This window comes from Stigmatopora nigra, chromosome 20 (assembly GCF_051989575.1).
Source record: "Stigmatopora nigra isolate UIUO_SnigA chromosome 20, RoL_Snig_1.1, whole genome shotgun sequence".
In the NCBI taxonomy this organism is placed as follows: Eukaryota; Metazoa; Chordata; class Actinopteri; order Syngnathiformes; family Syngnathidae; genus Stigmatopora; species Stigmatopora nigra.
The window spans coordinates 2,729,093-2,744,437 of NC_135527.1; the positions used below are offsets into that span (position 1 = coordinate 2,729,093).

At 39.1% G+C, this 15,345-nt stretch overlaps 2 protein-coding genes and 1 non-coding gene across 3 annotated transcripts; 1 reads left to right on the forward strand and 2 right to left on the reverse strand.

The window, feature by feature from the left end:
* Positions 1 to 3,739: 3,739 nt before the first annotated feature.
* LOC144213403 (uncharacterized) lies at positions 3,740 to 5,222 on the reverse strand. The gene has a single exon (XM_077741848.1). It carries the CDS (start codon positions 4,871 to 4,873, stop codon positions 3,947 to 3,949), a length of 927 nt encoding a protein of 308 aa, XP_077597974.1. The 5' UTR covers positions 4,874 to 5,222; the 3' UTR covers positions 3,740 to 3,946.
* Positions 5,223 to 6,873: 1,651 nt separating this feature from the next.
* Positions 6,874 to 14,027, reverse strand: LOC144213406 (uncharacterized). Its single transcript, XM_077741857.1, has 2 exons — positions 13,552 to 14,027; positions 6,874 to 11,010 (listed from the first exon to the last, which is right to left on the reverse strand). Exons 1-2 carry the CDS (start codon positions 13,673 to 13,675, stop codon positions 10,355 to 10,357), a joined length of 780 nt encoding a protein of 259 aa, XP_077597983.1. The 5' UTR covers positions 13,676 to 14,027; the 3' UTR covers positions 6,874 to 10,354.
* Positions 14,028 to 14,327: 300 nt separating this feature from the next.
* Positions 14,328 to 14,409, forward strand: trnal-uag (transfer RNA leucine (anticodon UAG)). Its single transcript has one exon. It is a non-coding gene; the product is annotated as a tRNA-Leu (tRNA).
* Positions 14,410 to 15,345: the final 936 nt, after the last annotated feature.

Below are 15,345 nucleotides of genomic sequence, written 5' to 3' on the forward strand. Positions count from 1 at the left end.
GGCTGCGGCATTTTGTGTGAGCTATAAAAAATATTGTGTTTGTATACAACTTAACCCTGCAAATGTCAAACCATATCAGCCTAAACTTTTATACATAAACATTGTCCTACATTGCTGTCTTAGAAATATTACCCTGTTTCCCTATATAAAGACGGACTGTTCATTCGGAGAGAGTTACAAGAACATCGTGCTGAACAGGACTCCACTGTTAGAGCTATCACTCTCCACTTTGCAGTTTGGTAATAAATATTTTTCCTATTAAATTGATCTCACTCTTTCTTAACCTGCTCCTAAAGTTGTATTTCAGATATATCACATGCATATCAGTTCTCAAAACAATTGAAGGTCTGTCAGATCATCTCGAGGGAGGGCTGTGGACAACACTGTCAGAAGTAAAAAAAAATGTAAGTCCTCCGGATCTTCCTAAGAGAGCTTGATGTGAACCACACTTTCAGAACCCGATGTTTCTCAAAACAATTGAAAGTCATCCGTATCTTCCCAAGAGAGCTCGGTGTGAACAATAGTTTTGAGAAGTCCAGCTGCAAAGAGGAGTTACCTTCAAGTTGTATCGGTTAACTTGGGAGCGAGCATTACTCTTGCAAGAGATAAATTAAAATTACGTTTTAATGTCAATAACTCGATATAAAGCATAGCATTCTTCATTGCAAGTAAATATATAATAATGATAACCCTAACATTCCCCCATGTTATTATATATTTGTACGCAATCCCATAATCTTTTTTTATTTATGACAAATACAAATACACTTGGGGGAAGACTGCTGTCTCGATCTTTACCAGCTCTTCCTTACTTGCATATCTGGCCTGAAAAGGAAGAACAAAATAATTCTCGTTCAACTCATTTTCATAATTTGCATAATCCTGGACATCAATGTTATCACGAGTAGGCTGTCTAACAAGAAAATACAATCCTTGCAATTTGAAATTTGTAAGAGCAATTGCATCAACCATAAGTCGGTCTAGCAAAGAGCGTAAGCAGGGGCTAAGACAATACCCACACATTGTCAAAGTATTAGCCAAAACAGCCATTGATTTCACCTCGATGATGGACGTGTCGTAGAGTACAACATTTTCAAACATTGCATATGCCCCCTGCTCCATCAAGAGCACATCAACCATCAGAAGCAATCAACTGCTTTGCAGTCTTGGAAAGTAATGAGACTGATGGCTGTCAGCTGTTTTTTCATTGCAAATTCAATTCCTTTTTTTGTTTGTTTTTTTGGACATTGTAATGGTTGTTGTTCACCCTATTCATATTTTTATTTGGCGTTACCCAAAAAAACCGAAATTCTGAGCCGCCAATTGTATCTCCTCTACTCTAAAAAATACTGATTAAAACAGTGAAACCAAAACACATAGTCCTATTTCTTTTATGACAGGAATTATATACATAATGTATTTGTACAATTTCACCACCATAAGCCAAAACGTGCAATCAGTGGCGCAGTTTGTCTTGGACAAAGGGCACACAATGTCTCATCTACTGCACCAGATTCAGACAACCCTCATCATCCAGTTCCAATCGTGCAGTGAATATCGACGTTTTGTATTGTCTACCAAATGCTATTTTCATATGTTGTTGTCGGGTTAAACCTGTTATGTACGCACAGTGATGTCATAGCAAAATATGGAACCTTTTGCAATCCCATCAATTATTTTGTTTACACAATTTGGGGGCTGTTATCACTATAAGTCAATGGTTCTTTGGAATTCCATATCGTGCACTGATATGATGAGAACAGGTTAAGAATGCTGTGCAACAATTTCCACTAACAACTTAAACACATAAGTTGTGTAGTGGTACCGTACCAAGACCACCATTGCCCCTGTAGGACTTCCCATGACTCAATATGGCAGCTCACCCAAGTAAGCTGATGTACAATTGTTTTTTTTCTTCTTCTCAGTGCTCCCAAATTCCCAATTTCAGAGATTATTTGTTCCTTCACGTCAAGTTTCACATTTGGAATACTGCTGCTGCATTCTCATCAAAAATTTCATTTGATATTTTTTTTGCAATAATTTATCCCTGCATCCCTGAAAAGGGCTTATTGGCGATTTCAGATATCGATTTCAAATTTCCAAATCCTCTTCCACCTTGATCTCTGACCGATTGATTATATCTTGTATGAAATATGAATTGTATTCTTATATTTAAACTTGCACCCTTTTCACTATGATGTATTAAAAGTTACTAGAATAGAACTTAATTTACACCTATTGGTTAAAATGTGCACTACACCTTTTGTACTCCACCTCCTTCATTTGTATTAACGCCTCCCATTTTTATGACTGTCTTATCTCTAATAAAACCACCATTGAAGCAGCTTTTCGGCGGGAGATAGGTTTGAGGAGGTGGACAGTAGTCACACTCTCGGGCCTCTGAATTGTTGACTCCCCCGCCTCTGCAGACACGGCCTTAACGTTCATTCTATCTGCCTCAGTGTGTGTTCCTGTGTTGGAGTTTATTGAACTGTTGGCCAGTGGCCCCAACAGGGGTGTTTGCAAAATGTTTGTAGAACAATGTTGCACCTTCATACCGAACAACACGTCACCCGATGGGTCCCTCACCAGGGCCATTAGTGGCCTGCAGGCCCTAAACCACAATATTTAAAAAACATTCTGGAGTAGAATTATCCACTTGGACAGACTGGTGGGACCCTTGAAAAATGTAAGGATTTGGCCATATCTGTTGTGTTTTCTGTAGCCATATTTGCTACTACCTTGACATTGTATGGGTGTTGTCTTATCCCCTGTTAGCACTGCAATAGACTTATAACTACTGCAAATGCCTCTACAAATTCTAAATGTACCGGGGAAAGCAGTGAAGTCCAGGAGTACGGTAATTCCGAGGACGAATTGGGCAAACATGATTATGTTTCTTTTTCAGACCAGCCATGCGAGTAAGGAGTAGGCGGGTAAAATTGCAGTCACCTGATATTTCCTTTTGCGATTACAATAAAATAATTAATAACATACATATTAAAAAATGGCGGAACGTTGGGTTTATTCTGTAATACTATTATATATGGGTGTATTTAATCATTTCTTTGTTAAACAATTCTTCCAATTGTCCGAAGAGAACTTGGGGTTGTAACCAGTCACCTAGTCCTCTCACAAGGACTGTTCATCTGACAGCTCACCCAGTCCCTGGCTCTGAGGACTGTTGATCCGGGTTTGCAGCGAAGAGTCGTCAAGGACTCTTGCTACCAGCAGATGGATATCAATCACTTTTAGGAACACTCGCATAGTGTTCCTACATAGTGACACACTTTGTGCTTCTTTATGTAATTGTTATGCCAAATGAAGGCGTGATTGTTTAAATTCAAATGAAGGTTGATTTTAGTTTCCTCTGTCTATTATTGTTAAATACCTTAATTGTTATTCTAGTTACAGATGTTGTTTTTGCTTACACATGTTGGATTAATCAATAACCTTGTAATAGTTTTGATTCATGGCTTTAAAGCCGTACGAGAAATTACTGTTCGAGGAGATACTTTGGAGATCGGGAGGAAGTCTTGATGTATCTACCCTTATTTGGTTTTACCAGAGATGCAAATTTTTTAATTAAATGTCAATAATTGAATAAGATGTCTGCCTGCAGTGATTGATCATTATATCAGAAGTGTAATTATTAACTAACCAATCAGGGTGCGTCTTATACGAGAAAAAATGTCAAATTCAATGATTTCAAGGCAATTTTATCAAAGGTAAGACTTACATGTGGAGGCAGCTAACATGTGAGAAAATATGGTATAAAAGTCGCAGTTGAATATTTGTCACAGGCCAAACTATGAAAAAAAAAAGTTAGACTTATAGTCCGGAAAAAATGGCAACTTGGTTGATTGTCACATTTATACTCGTGGAAAATAATCAAATTATAATTTGAACCAAAATAACCAGAATGAATGACTAAAATGTTTATTAGTCACCATTTTCCATCCGAACACACGTGTCTCTTAACCTGATATTTCCAAGACAATCTTTCACCACAAATTGAGCAGGAGAAAGGTTTCTCACCAGTGTCGGTTCTTGTGTGTTGCATTAAATTCCCCTTTTTAGAGAAGATTTGACCACAAAATGAGCGTGCAAAGGGTTTCTCGCCACTGTGGGTTCTCGTGTGTTCCATCAAGTACTCTTTCTGAGTGAATCTTTGGCCACACAGTGAGCAAGTGAAAGGTTTCTCACCGGTATGGGTCCTCGTGTGTTTTGTTAAATCTGACTTGGCAGGGAATCCTTCCCCACCCACGGAGGAGAACGGTTTCTCGTCCGTGTGGGTTCTTTGGTGGATTTTTAAGGAGTTATTGTGCGCAAATCTCTGGCTGCATTCCGAGCAGGCATAAGGTTTCTCCCCATTATGAGTTCTGGTATGGATCGTCAACTTAGCCTTCTCGGCAAATCGTTGGCCACAAATCAAGCAGGAAAAAGGTTTCTCCCCAGTGTGTGTTCTCGTGTGCTGTGTCAGGTTCTGCATGGAAGTCATTTTCTTACCGCAAACGGAGCAGGAAAAAGGTTTCTCACCAGTGTGAGTTCGGGTGTGGTTGGTTAGGTTTTGCTTGGAAGACAATTTCTTCCCACAAATGGAGCAGGGAAAAAGTTTCTCTCCGGTGTGGCTCCTCATGTGCCTCCTCAAGTTGGACTTCTTCCCATAGGTTTTCCCGCACTGTGAGCATTTATGGTCCGCGGCGGCCGCATTGTGAACTTCGTCTTCTTCATCGGTGTCCAATGACGTAGCGCGGTTGCTATCCGTTACCGGAGCAATGAGCTTGTGTGCTTCCGTTGAGCAGTTGCTGGCCTCGCTCAGACCGTCTTCTTCGCTTTTTAAAGGCTCAAAAGTGCACGTGAGGATGTCCATCTCTTCTTCTTTAACATTGGGGGGGGGTGGTCTCCTTCCTTTTTGAGGGGATTCGGCACCCCCTTAATGTGGGGGTTCCCAACTGTAATTAAATTCCTGCTCCTCTTTTACGGGTTCAAACTTTTCCTCCACTTTGATGAGTACAAATTCTTCCTCTTCTTTTTTGATATATGGCGACCTCTCTTCTTCTTTGAGACGAGCGGACGCTGGGTGGTCGAGACAATGCCCTGGGTGGATATCTGTGAGGTGGAGAAATGTCATTGTGTGCAAAATTCTTTGCTTATTTCAGTTTTCATTCATGTTAATCTGTCTTTTCAAATGAAAACAGAGTAAACAGGACACCAGTATGGTTTCTCAATATTGTCCATTTTTAAAAGACATTGTCATTGTAATACATCTTCATCTGAAAACAAGTGCTATTTTAATAAACACCGTTTTAATGATCGCCAATTGGTGAAAAAAGTAATCAATGCACCAACTGAAAGATTATTTAACTTTATACGAAACGACAGTGATTAATATTAAGTATATACTCGTCAGAATAAAATCCTTAGTAAATTAATTATTAATCAGTAACGGAGAATAGATAACGCGACTGAACTTGGAATTTCTTTTATGAACGGAATTTTCATCAACAATTTATTAAGTTATCCTGGACGCCACAATTGAAAAACAGCTCTTTCTGGTGGTCAAATTACCGCTTTTTCATTTTTCAATTGCTCTTGTTTGGATATGTACTTGTACTGCAAGTACTTGGACTAAAGTATGTGTACTTGCGTGCACTTGTGTGTCCTTGTACTAAATGTGTGGGTGCTATTGCGAAAACTATGTGTACTTGTAATACAAGGGTTATATTTTCACGTACCTTATTAACAGAGGGTCATAAAATATACCTAAATTTGGAATATTATTCCTTGGGGGCCATACTCAGAATTTCAAATAAAAAAAACACCGCTTTTAAAAGTACAAAACTCACTTAAATCTTTTAATAACATTCTTACACTGCTGCTAATCCATGATAATCAACGAGTATGCATTCACACGGGGGTCTAATAATATCAAAATTATGATTAAAGCTGGGATTTTAGCTTATAAATTAGCCATACGCACCCAACAAAAGAGCCACATATGACTCGCGAGCCTTAGGTTCTCTATACCTGGTTTAGAGGTGTCATATTTTCCTCCGGTACGACTGATAAAACCGAACCGTACACCCGTGTAAAAGCCCAAAACGAAGTTTTGGTATACGTGAACATCAGGAAAACGTGTTTTTGACGTTAAAACTGGGTCAGCTGACTCCGAGTTGTCACGTAACCGAAAACAAATATCAGACTCGTCTGTGTTTACATGATGGACCTCAACCACGGGGGGTGAAAATAAATCTATAAATATTCAAATGATCATCTATTTGAGAGATATGAGAGTTATAAAACCATTTACCTGACATCTTTTGGGATTTGTTGTTAGCTAGCTTGGTGATGCGTTGATCCTAATCGCCTTGTTTGTCCCCTTATGTCGTAGCTATGCCAGGCTAAACTAGGTTTCAGCCTTTGTTCATAAAATTCGAAAGGAATTGGAACAAATGCTCTGTTCCGATACTTTTGATGGATTCGTTCATGAGGCTAAGAAGAAATAAAAAGCGCAAAATAAAAAGCACATTGCCTTAAAACCCCGTAAAAATTCAAACACTTCAAACAATCGTATTGATTTGACAGAAACCCCGCCTCGCTGCTAAGTAGCAGCATTGCGCCCAACTGCCGGAAATATGAGAGAAGACTCACAGCCTTTTGGATCTGCGTTTTTATTATATTCCTCATTTTTAGTCACTTAAATCTACCATATTGAAGTTTAAATTAGTCCTTTCCTTTTGTTTCATGTTTTATTTTGAAGCATAACTAAAAAAAAGTATGTTTTAAATCTTAATAACGCAAATAACACTTCTCTTCTTTGTCACCTTTGAATTTAGAAGGCTGATTTTATTCAACAAAAAGACCCCAAAATTATTTTCACCAAAAAGAGAGCTTTATTGGAAGTACACAACATATGACAATATGACTTATAATATGACAAAAGTATAAGGACATTGTACTACTTATTTATTTTGACAAATTTCATTCTTTCACACCATATTTCTTCTAATGTTTCTTAGATCCTAGATTCAATATATCAATTATTTTCATTAAAATGGATTATGTTTGAATAAGACTCAATATTCTTATTGGATTCGCAAACAAATTCAATAGACAAATACTGCAATTTTCAAATTTCGTTTTTAACTGTGAAGACATTTTCCATATTATTTACATCATATCATTGATTATTTACTTTGTAATTTCCTAATTTAGGCTCTACTATTTCGGATAGAATTGTGAAGTAAATAAAATCTTCAACAACACTCAATTTTATTATACAGACGATCTCCTACTTACGAACATTCAACTTACGAACAAACGGTAGATACGAACATGCCTGCAAATTGACTTAATGTCGAAAAATGTTCATAAATTCGATTTGGTATTGCACGTCTTTTTCTGAGTAGTGCTTCTTTCCGCCGCTAATACCGACTCCTGGCTCTGTAAGAGCTCAGCTCACCCAGCATCTACCTTCCTCTGCCCAGTTCGTTGCAATGCAGAAGTGCGTAGCGTATCTCCAGTGTGCAAAGAACCTTTTTCATTTCTATCATTAAATATCCGGTGCATCCATTATTCAATATGTTTGGTGAAAAGCGAAAGGCTTCTAGTGAGGGAGGTGAAAGGAAGAGGCAAGCCATTCCCTTTGAAACCAAAGTGGCAATAATATAGAAGCTTGATGCGTGTGAGAAAGTGGTGAGCATTGCACGGGAATACAACTTGAATCGTTTGACCGTCAGTACCATTTATAAACAGAGAGATCGAGCGGCAGGACCTAAACATTGAACGTTGCACAAAGGTTGCAAATCAATTGAATGATGCCATACAGTGCTACCGCATCATTTATGATGAAAAAAAAGAAGATAGCTTCTAGATAGTTTCTTTTGGCCAGTTTCTAGTAAATCTCTCTCTAATGTATGTATTCTCTCCATTTTATTAAATGATTTTTTTTCAGTACAAACCAATACCGGTTACTTATACAAGCCTTAAACATACAAATGCACTTATATAAACCCTCAATATACTTATATAGACATTAAACATGAATTATAATGCAAAATATAGCACTGAATCAACTTCAATTTGAAGAATTTCAACTTATGAACACTTTCAACTTATGAACACTTTCAACTTATGAACACTTTCAACTTATGAACACTTTCAACTTATGAACACTTTCAACTTATGAACACTTTCAACTTATGAACACTTTCAACTTATGAACACTTTCAACTTATGAACACTTTCAACTTATGAACACTTTCAACTTATGAACAAGTGCTCGAAACCTAACTCATTTGTAAGTAGGGGAGCGTCTGTACAGTAATACCTTGACATACAAGTGTTGAAACATACAAGACAAATTTGAGATATGAGCCTACCAGATGGTTCCCAAATGAGTCAGTAGTAAATTAGAACAAATTTGATGTTTTTTTTTAGGATGGAAATGGCTTAATTTATATTTTGTTCATTTCTATGGGAAGAATTGACTTGAGATACGCGTCAATTGACATAGTAGCTCAATCCCGCAATGAACTAGTATTTTAAGGTAATACTGTATTTGAAGTGTGGATTGTTATTACACATTAAAAAGTGTAAACATGATTTTCAGAATGCAAAATACAATTATACTTTGATTACAATGATCTTTCATACAGAATTTGATAAAGCAAGCAAAGCCGTCCTTGGTTATTGCTTGTCACAACACATTTGCATCTTTTAAGTCGATCCTTACGACTAAATCACTGGCAAGAAGCTGAGCAGGAAAAGGGTTTCTGACCGATGTGGGCAATTGTGTTTTTAAGATATTCCTGCCAAAAATTGAGCAAAAAAGGGCTTTTCTCAGGTGAGGGTTGTTGAGTCTTCTTTTTAGGTTCACTTATGTGAAAATGTTGGAACATTAACAGCGCCTGGAAAATGTTTTTGAATTGCGTAGCTTTTAAATTGGGCTGTTGTAGCGCATCTGTGGTCACAGACTGAGCAGGAGAACATTGTTCTCCAGTGTGGGTTAATAAGTGTTCTTCTAGGCTTCTCTTTCGGGAAAATGTCCGACCACAAACTGAGCAGGAAAATGGCTTTTTACCTGTGTGTATGCTTGTGTGCCCTTTTAAGCTTTGCTGTTGAGAAAATGATTTACTACAAACTGAACGCGAAAATGGCTTTTCACCAGTGTGGGTTCTTAGATGGGCTTTTAAGCTTTCCCTGTGTATGAATCATCGACCACAAATTAGGCACAAAAATGTTTTTTCACCAGTGTGGGTTACTACGTGTCTTTTTAAGTTTCCCTTCTCTGTGAATCTTTGACCACAAACTGAACATGAAAATGGTTTTTCACCAGTGTGGGTTCTTGCATGGCTAATTAATGTTGCCTTCACTGTGAATCTTTGACCACAACTGAACATGAAAATGTTTTTTCACCTGTGTGGGTTCTTGTGTGGGTTTTTAAGTTTCCTTTTGTAGAAAAGGCTTTACTGCAAACTGAACACAAAAATGGTTTTTCACCAGTGTGGGTTATTACGTGTTTTTTTAAGCTTGCCTTCACTGTGAATCTTTGACCACAAGCTGAACATGAAAATGGTTTTTCACCCGTGTGTGTTCTTGCATGGCTAATTAAGTTTCCCTTCTGTGTGAATCTTTGACCACAAACTGAACACGAAAAAGGTTTTTCACCAGTGTGGGTTATTACGTGTTTTTTTAAGCTTCCCTTCTCTGTGAATGATTTACCACAAGCTGAACATGAAAATGTTTTTTCACCAGTGTGGGTTCTTGCATGACAAATTAAGTATTCCTTCCGTGTGAATCTTTGACCACAAACTGAGCATGAAAATGTTTTTTGACCAGTGTGGGTTATTATGTGTCTTTGTAAGCGTCCCTTCTCTGTGAATCTGTGACCACAAACTGAACATGAAAATGGTTTTTCACCTGTGTGGGTTATTACGTGTTTTTTTAAGCTTCCCTTCTGTGTGAATCCTTGACCACAAACTGAACATGAAAATGGTTTTTCACCAGTGTGGGTTCTTGCATGACAAATTAAGTATTCCTTCCGTGTGAATCTTTGACCACAAACTGAGCATGAAAATGTTTTTTCACCAGTGTGGGTCATTACGTGTTTTTTTAAGCTTCCCTTCTCTGTGAATCTGTGACCACAAACTGAACATGAAAATGGTTTTTCACCTGTGTGGGTTGTTACGTGTTTTTTTAAGCTTCCCTTCTGTGTGAATCCTTGACCACAAACTGAACATGAAAATGGTTTTTCACCCGTGTGGGTTCTTGTGTGTATTTTCAAGGAAGACTTTCTCCCAAAGGTTTTCCCACACTGAAAGCATTTGCAGAGTTTGTCACCGCTGGGATTTTACAAAACATCTTCATCATCATCATCAAGCAAATTGTTGCCATCTGATAAAGGAGAAATTACATTTTCTACTCGCCATCCTTTTGTTGAGCTGCCGTTCAGAAGCTCCACCCCTCTATTGGCCACGCCCAGGTCATCTTCACTCTTGAAAGGCTCATCAGTTGAACATTTGACACATTCGTTTTTGATTGGAGATTGGTCTTCTCTTTTGCACTGTTGAGGGAACTCTGGCTTCTCTTTAATTTGGGGCCATGCTGAGGCGTTTGCAGGCTCCGCCCCTTCACTGGCCACGCCCAGATAATCCCTTTTAACGGACTCACCTGGTGACCAGGTGAAATGATCTTCCTCCTTTTTGATTGGAAGTTGCTCTTCTATTTGTTTTAGAGGGAACTCTGGCTCCTCCTCTTTAATTCGGGGCCATGTTTTGGTGTTTGCAGGTTCCGCCCCTCCACTTGCCACGCCCAGAACATCTTCCCTCTTCACAAACTCACCAAGTGACCAGGTGAAGTGATCTTTCTCCCTTTTGATTGGAAGTTGCTCGTCTCCCATTTGTTGCTGAGAGAACTGTAGCTTCTCCTCTTTGATTTGGGGGAGCTCAACTTCCCCTTCAAGGTCAACAGACTCTTGCCCATCAGCACTAAGATCATTTATGAAACCTGCAAGGACACAAACATAATTGATTAACCATTTACTAATTATAAAGTGACTGAATTTCTTGTTCACAGAAATGAAACCAAACGGAAAAGGGCGCCATACATTCATTTTGTCTCAATGCTGTACTTACTACTGTATTATTTTCTTCAACAGCAACACGATTTGAAAACTGTTTATGGGTGCATTTTTCAAAGTAAGGCACTATTAGTCAGAAAAGTTTCTTCACTGGTGATGTATCTCCTTAAAATTAGTCAAATCTTTTTTGGAGCCCTTTCATTGTAAACGTTCTCCTTTATGTTTTAGATTTTAATTTAATAAAAATGCTTTCACCAAAGGGGAGACATTAAAAAAGAATTAACTTGTATTAAGTAGCAGGTCTGTTATTATTTGGAGGATTAATGAGATTGAAATAGAGGTAAAGTCTGATTGGACACTTAATTTCCCTTAGGTACGAGTGTGAGCCTGAATGGTTGTTTTTCTCCTCATGCTCTGCGATTGGCTGGCCACCGATTCAAGGTGTTCCTCGCCTCTGCCCTGAAGGCAGCCAGGATAGGCTCATGCACCCCATAACAAGATTTAGCATATCAGAAAATGAATGAATGAAGGGATCAAAAACAGTGGGAGAAGCCCAACGTAACCTCAGCAGCAAATCTCGACTGGTTAGATGGTGCATTTCCAGACAATTTTCTGGCACTTGGCTGCCAGATTCAAGTATTCGGCCTTCTTGCCTTCGAAGGTGGTGTCGATCCCCTCCTCTGATGGTACTGGTAGTTCTATGAAGTGAAGCGCTCTTGCCTTGGAGGACCATACCTCAATGTCTGTGCGGATTGATGCAGTGAATATCTCTAAGGATAGTTAATGTTCTATTTATTTATAAGCTGCATTTGAATTTTAGCATTAAATGTTGAACTACTTTTGCAGGCCGCACCACGGAGTGGTAGTGGGCCAGGCTTGGCCTTCGGGCCGCAACTTTGAGATCATTGTTTGATCGTTGCTCTCGTTGTTTAGTTCCTCTTTATTCTTTTCCATGATGGCGCCTTTCACACCGGCTGCCGGTGGAGGTAGCTCTGCCCACTCATGTCTTTCAGGTTTTACAGCCCTTCTATCTTTTTTCATGACATTTTAATATTTCTTAATATATTCCTTTTTACTTTACTTTGTACTTTATACTTTAATGTTTTTACAACTTTCCTTATTATGTTAGCCTGGCTTCTTTCTGCTACTTATTTTTTGGAACCATTCAGCCTTGCCTACGCTCTCATACACATGGGGCTAGCTGTTACAATACGCAGCAAAAGGAGAAACACCTCAATACCGGTGGATATTCGGTGCAGGACAAAAGTGGCGGGAGAAGAAGCAACACCTCTGACCAATCATTCCATCATGGGCTTCATAATTACCAGGCCAGAAACGGAGTCGAGGAGTTCTACTCTCCTACTCTTGTCTTCAGCTCCACACTTCTGAGGAACTGTGTGGATAAGCTTGGAAAGTGACTCTGCATATTCTCTACCTCGGTCACAGTCTAAAGAAGTTCCCCATCTTTTGGAAGACTTCCTGTGTGTTGTTCCAAAAAAGACTGCGCTACAATGGTAAACAGCCTCTCATGTCATAGCCACCTGGCTTGATCGCATCTCGACACTTTGATCAGATCGCGGGCGGACTATTCAATCTAAATTTTCATCGTACCACGAGCATGTCGTAGGTTGAGGTACCACTGTACAAGAATATTTAATGTTCAGAACAATACATCATGGTGGGCAGCAATGTTTTATCTGAATACAAGGTTACTTTAAAGTTACAGAACACATACCTGTCAACCTCTGCCGTTAACTGCCCTTATAAATGATTATGATTCCCCGTACAAACCCCCCAAAAACTGTACACACACCGTACGACGTATGTTTACGCGCAGTAACTCATTTTTTACTATGTGGCTCATCCAAGCGTGTTTCCACGATATTTACCCCATGTATATCTACGCATGTGCATGTCATCTTTTACCGATATTGCCGTACCCACCTCTAAAACAATACATACGATTGAGGATAATTTTCGCTGGTATACCGTGACAATAGTAACGATCGATGACAGTAGCGTTGTTGGCTACCAGCCGACGAAACTATCTAGATTTTAGCCAAAACGGTCTCCTTGAGATGGGTTGTCATAAATATTGGCGATTTTTTTTGTATTTCCCCGTACAAAAGTCGATGTACGGCGTACATGATTTGAAATGGTAAGAAAACGTATAACATACGTATAAAACGTACAAATTGACAGGTATGAGAACAGTAATCTAAAGGAAGATGTTGCAGATTAAAGGCATGAATATTGAGCAGCTGGCGACATCTAGTGGTTTATTATTGTAGCACGTTCTCAGTTCGACTAATAATGCGAAGCGCTGTCGTGCTGCGATTCATTCAATAAAGTCACGATCAGAAACAACATTGCCACCCTGTTCAATATTTCATTAGGAAATATTAATTGTGTAACATAAAGTATATATTGGTCTATTATGCAATAATGCTCGTCTAAAGTGAACGTACCTTCGAGTTTGTGAAGAACAACTTTAACTTGCATCATTTTGCAAACAATAGAATGTTGATGACATGAGAGATCCTCTTTCACGCCATAGAGTTCCATCTGAAACTTTTCCGCAACCGGCTTCATTCTCGCAGGCAATTTTTCCACACTTTATTTGTCTTCGCTTGACGACGTACTGATGCAGACGACGTGTTCCTTTGTTAGCTGCCAGCTAGGCTAGGCTCAAGCACGATTCCCAAAGCGGATTGAAGAAAAACGGACTGGCCTCCGATTTCACAAACTATTTAATTTTGAGCATGTTGTCGAGGTTTAGTTTCATTTAAGTTCAATCAAATTGAGGAGAAACAAGAGGCGCACAAACAAAAAGTTAAAATCCTAGCCATGCAGAAAAATGAACACCCCACCCCTTCTTCCTCTTTAGGTTTTACGTTTGTAGGCAGCCAACGTACTGTAGCATTATCGCCCTCTACTGTCTCAGTACCTCATGCCAGGTTCTCAATTCAGATTTTAAACAGAGGGGGCGATAATGTTAAATTTGGTCTCCTAATGCCACAGCGTGAAGAGAGCAGCTCGAAGTCCAGTTCGAGTCGAGTTAGCCGTGACAATAAATCGAAAAGCTACATTTTGAGAAAAAGTTAGGTAATTTTAAGGACATTTGCTATAAATGATACATTGTGTTTTATCTGATTGCAAGTAACAAATAACATATTTCAATATTTAAATATATGGGTGTTTAAGGTACAATGATTTTTATTAATGCACAACCACCAATTCCAAGGGTAGTGTGGCCGAGCGGTCTAAGGCGCTGGATTTAGGCTCCAGTCTCTCAGGAGGCGTGGGTTCAAATCCCACCACTGCCAGTCATTCATTCTGCCCAACATGATCATTTTGTTCTTGGTGCTTATGGCTCTTCACTAACCTGGAAGACAAAATATGAAACCATGGGTTAGAGAGCTGAGTCCCAAACACACTAATAGGAGTGTCGTGTTTGCACACAACCGTGTCACTGACTGACTTTGCATTAATCATTATGAATTTTTTATGAGACCCATTTTTGCATATCAAAAGTGTAACAATGTTAAAGAATTCAGAGATTTTTGTGTTTTAAAAGTGTAGGAATATTAAATTAATTGCACACATTTTCAGCTGTTCGGCCTAGTGTCATGAGTGGTTCGCGTGTTGGCTTCACATCTCTGGGGTCTTGGTTTCAAAGCCAGGTCATGTCCATCTATGTGGAGTTTGCATGTTCTCCCTGTGCCTACGTGGGTTTCCTCTGGATTACTCTGGTTACCTCCCACATTCCCAAAACATGCATGGTAGGTTGATTGGACACTCTAGATTGCCCCTAGGTATGGCTGTGTGTATGCGTAATTGTCCGTTTCCTTGTGCCCTGCGATCAGCTAGCCACTGATTCAACATGTCCCTGCTTCTGGCCCGGAAACAGCTAGGATTGGCTCTAGTATGCAGGGGTTTCATGAGCCTAGAGAGGATAAAGCGGTTCAGAAATGAAATGAGAGATGATAGACATTTTCAGGTATTTTTACTTTTAAATTCTGGATCTAAAGAATACTACAATTTAAGAATATAAATTGTTTATGACTCTTTGTCAAAAAGTCTGATGTGTTAGTTTCAACCCCACCAACATTTTGCTTGTAACATTCTGCTAAAAGAGATGCCTCCCTAAACAGCCGAGGAGTTACAACTCATTGATTTTTGGGCTGAGCAGACCACTACTGCTGCGGGAACTTGTCTTTTCTTACACAGTACTTGGGATGAAGCTGTATGTAGACTATAGG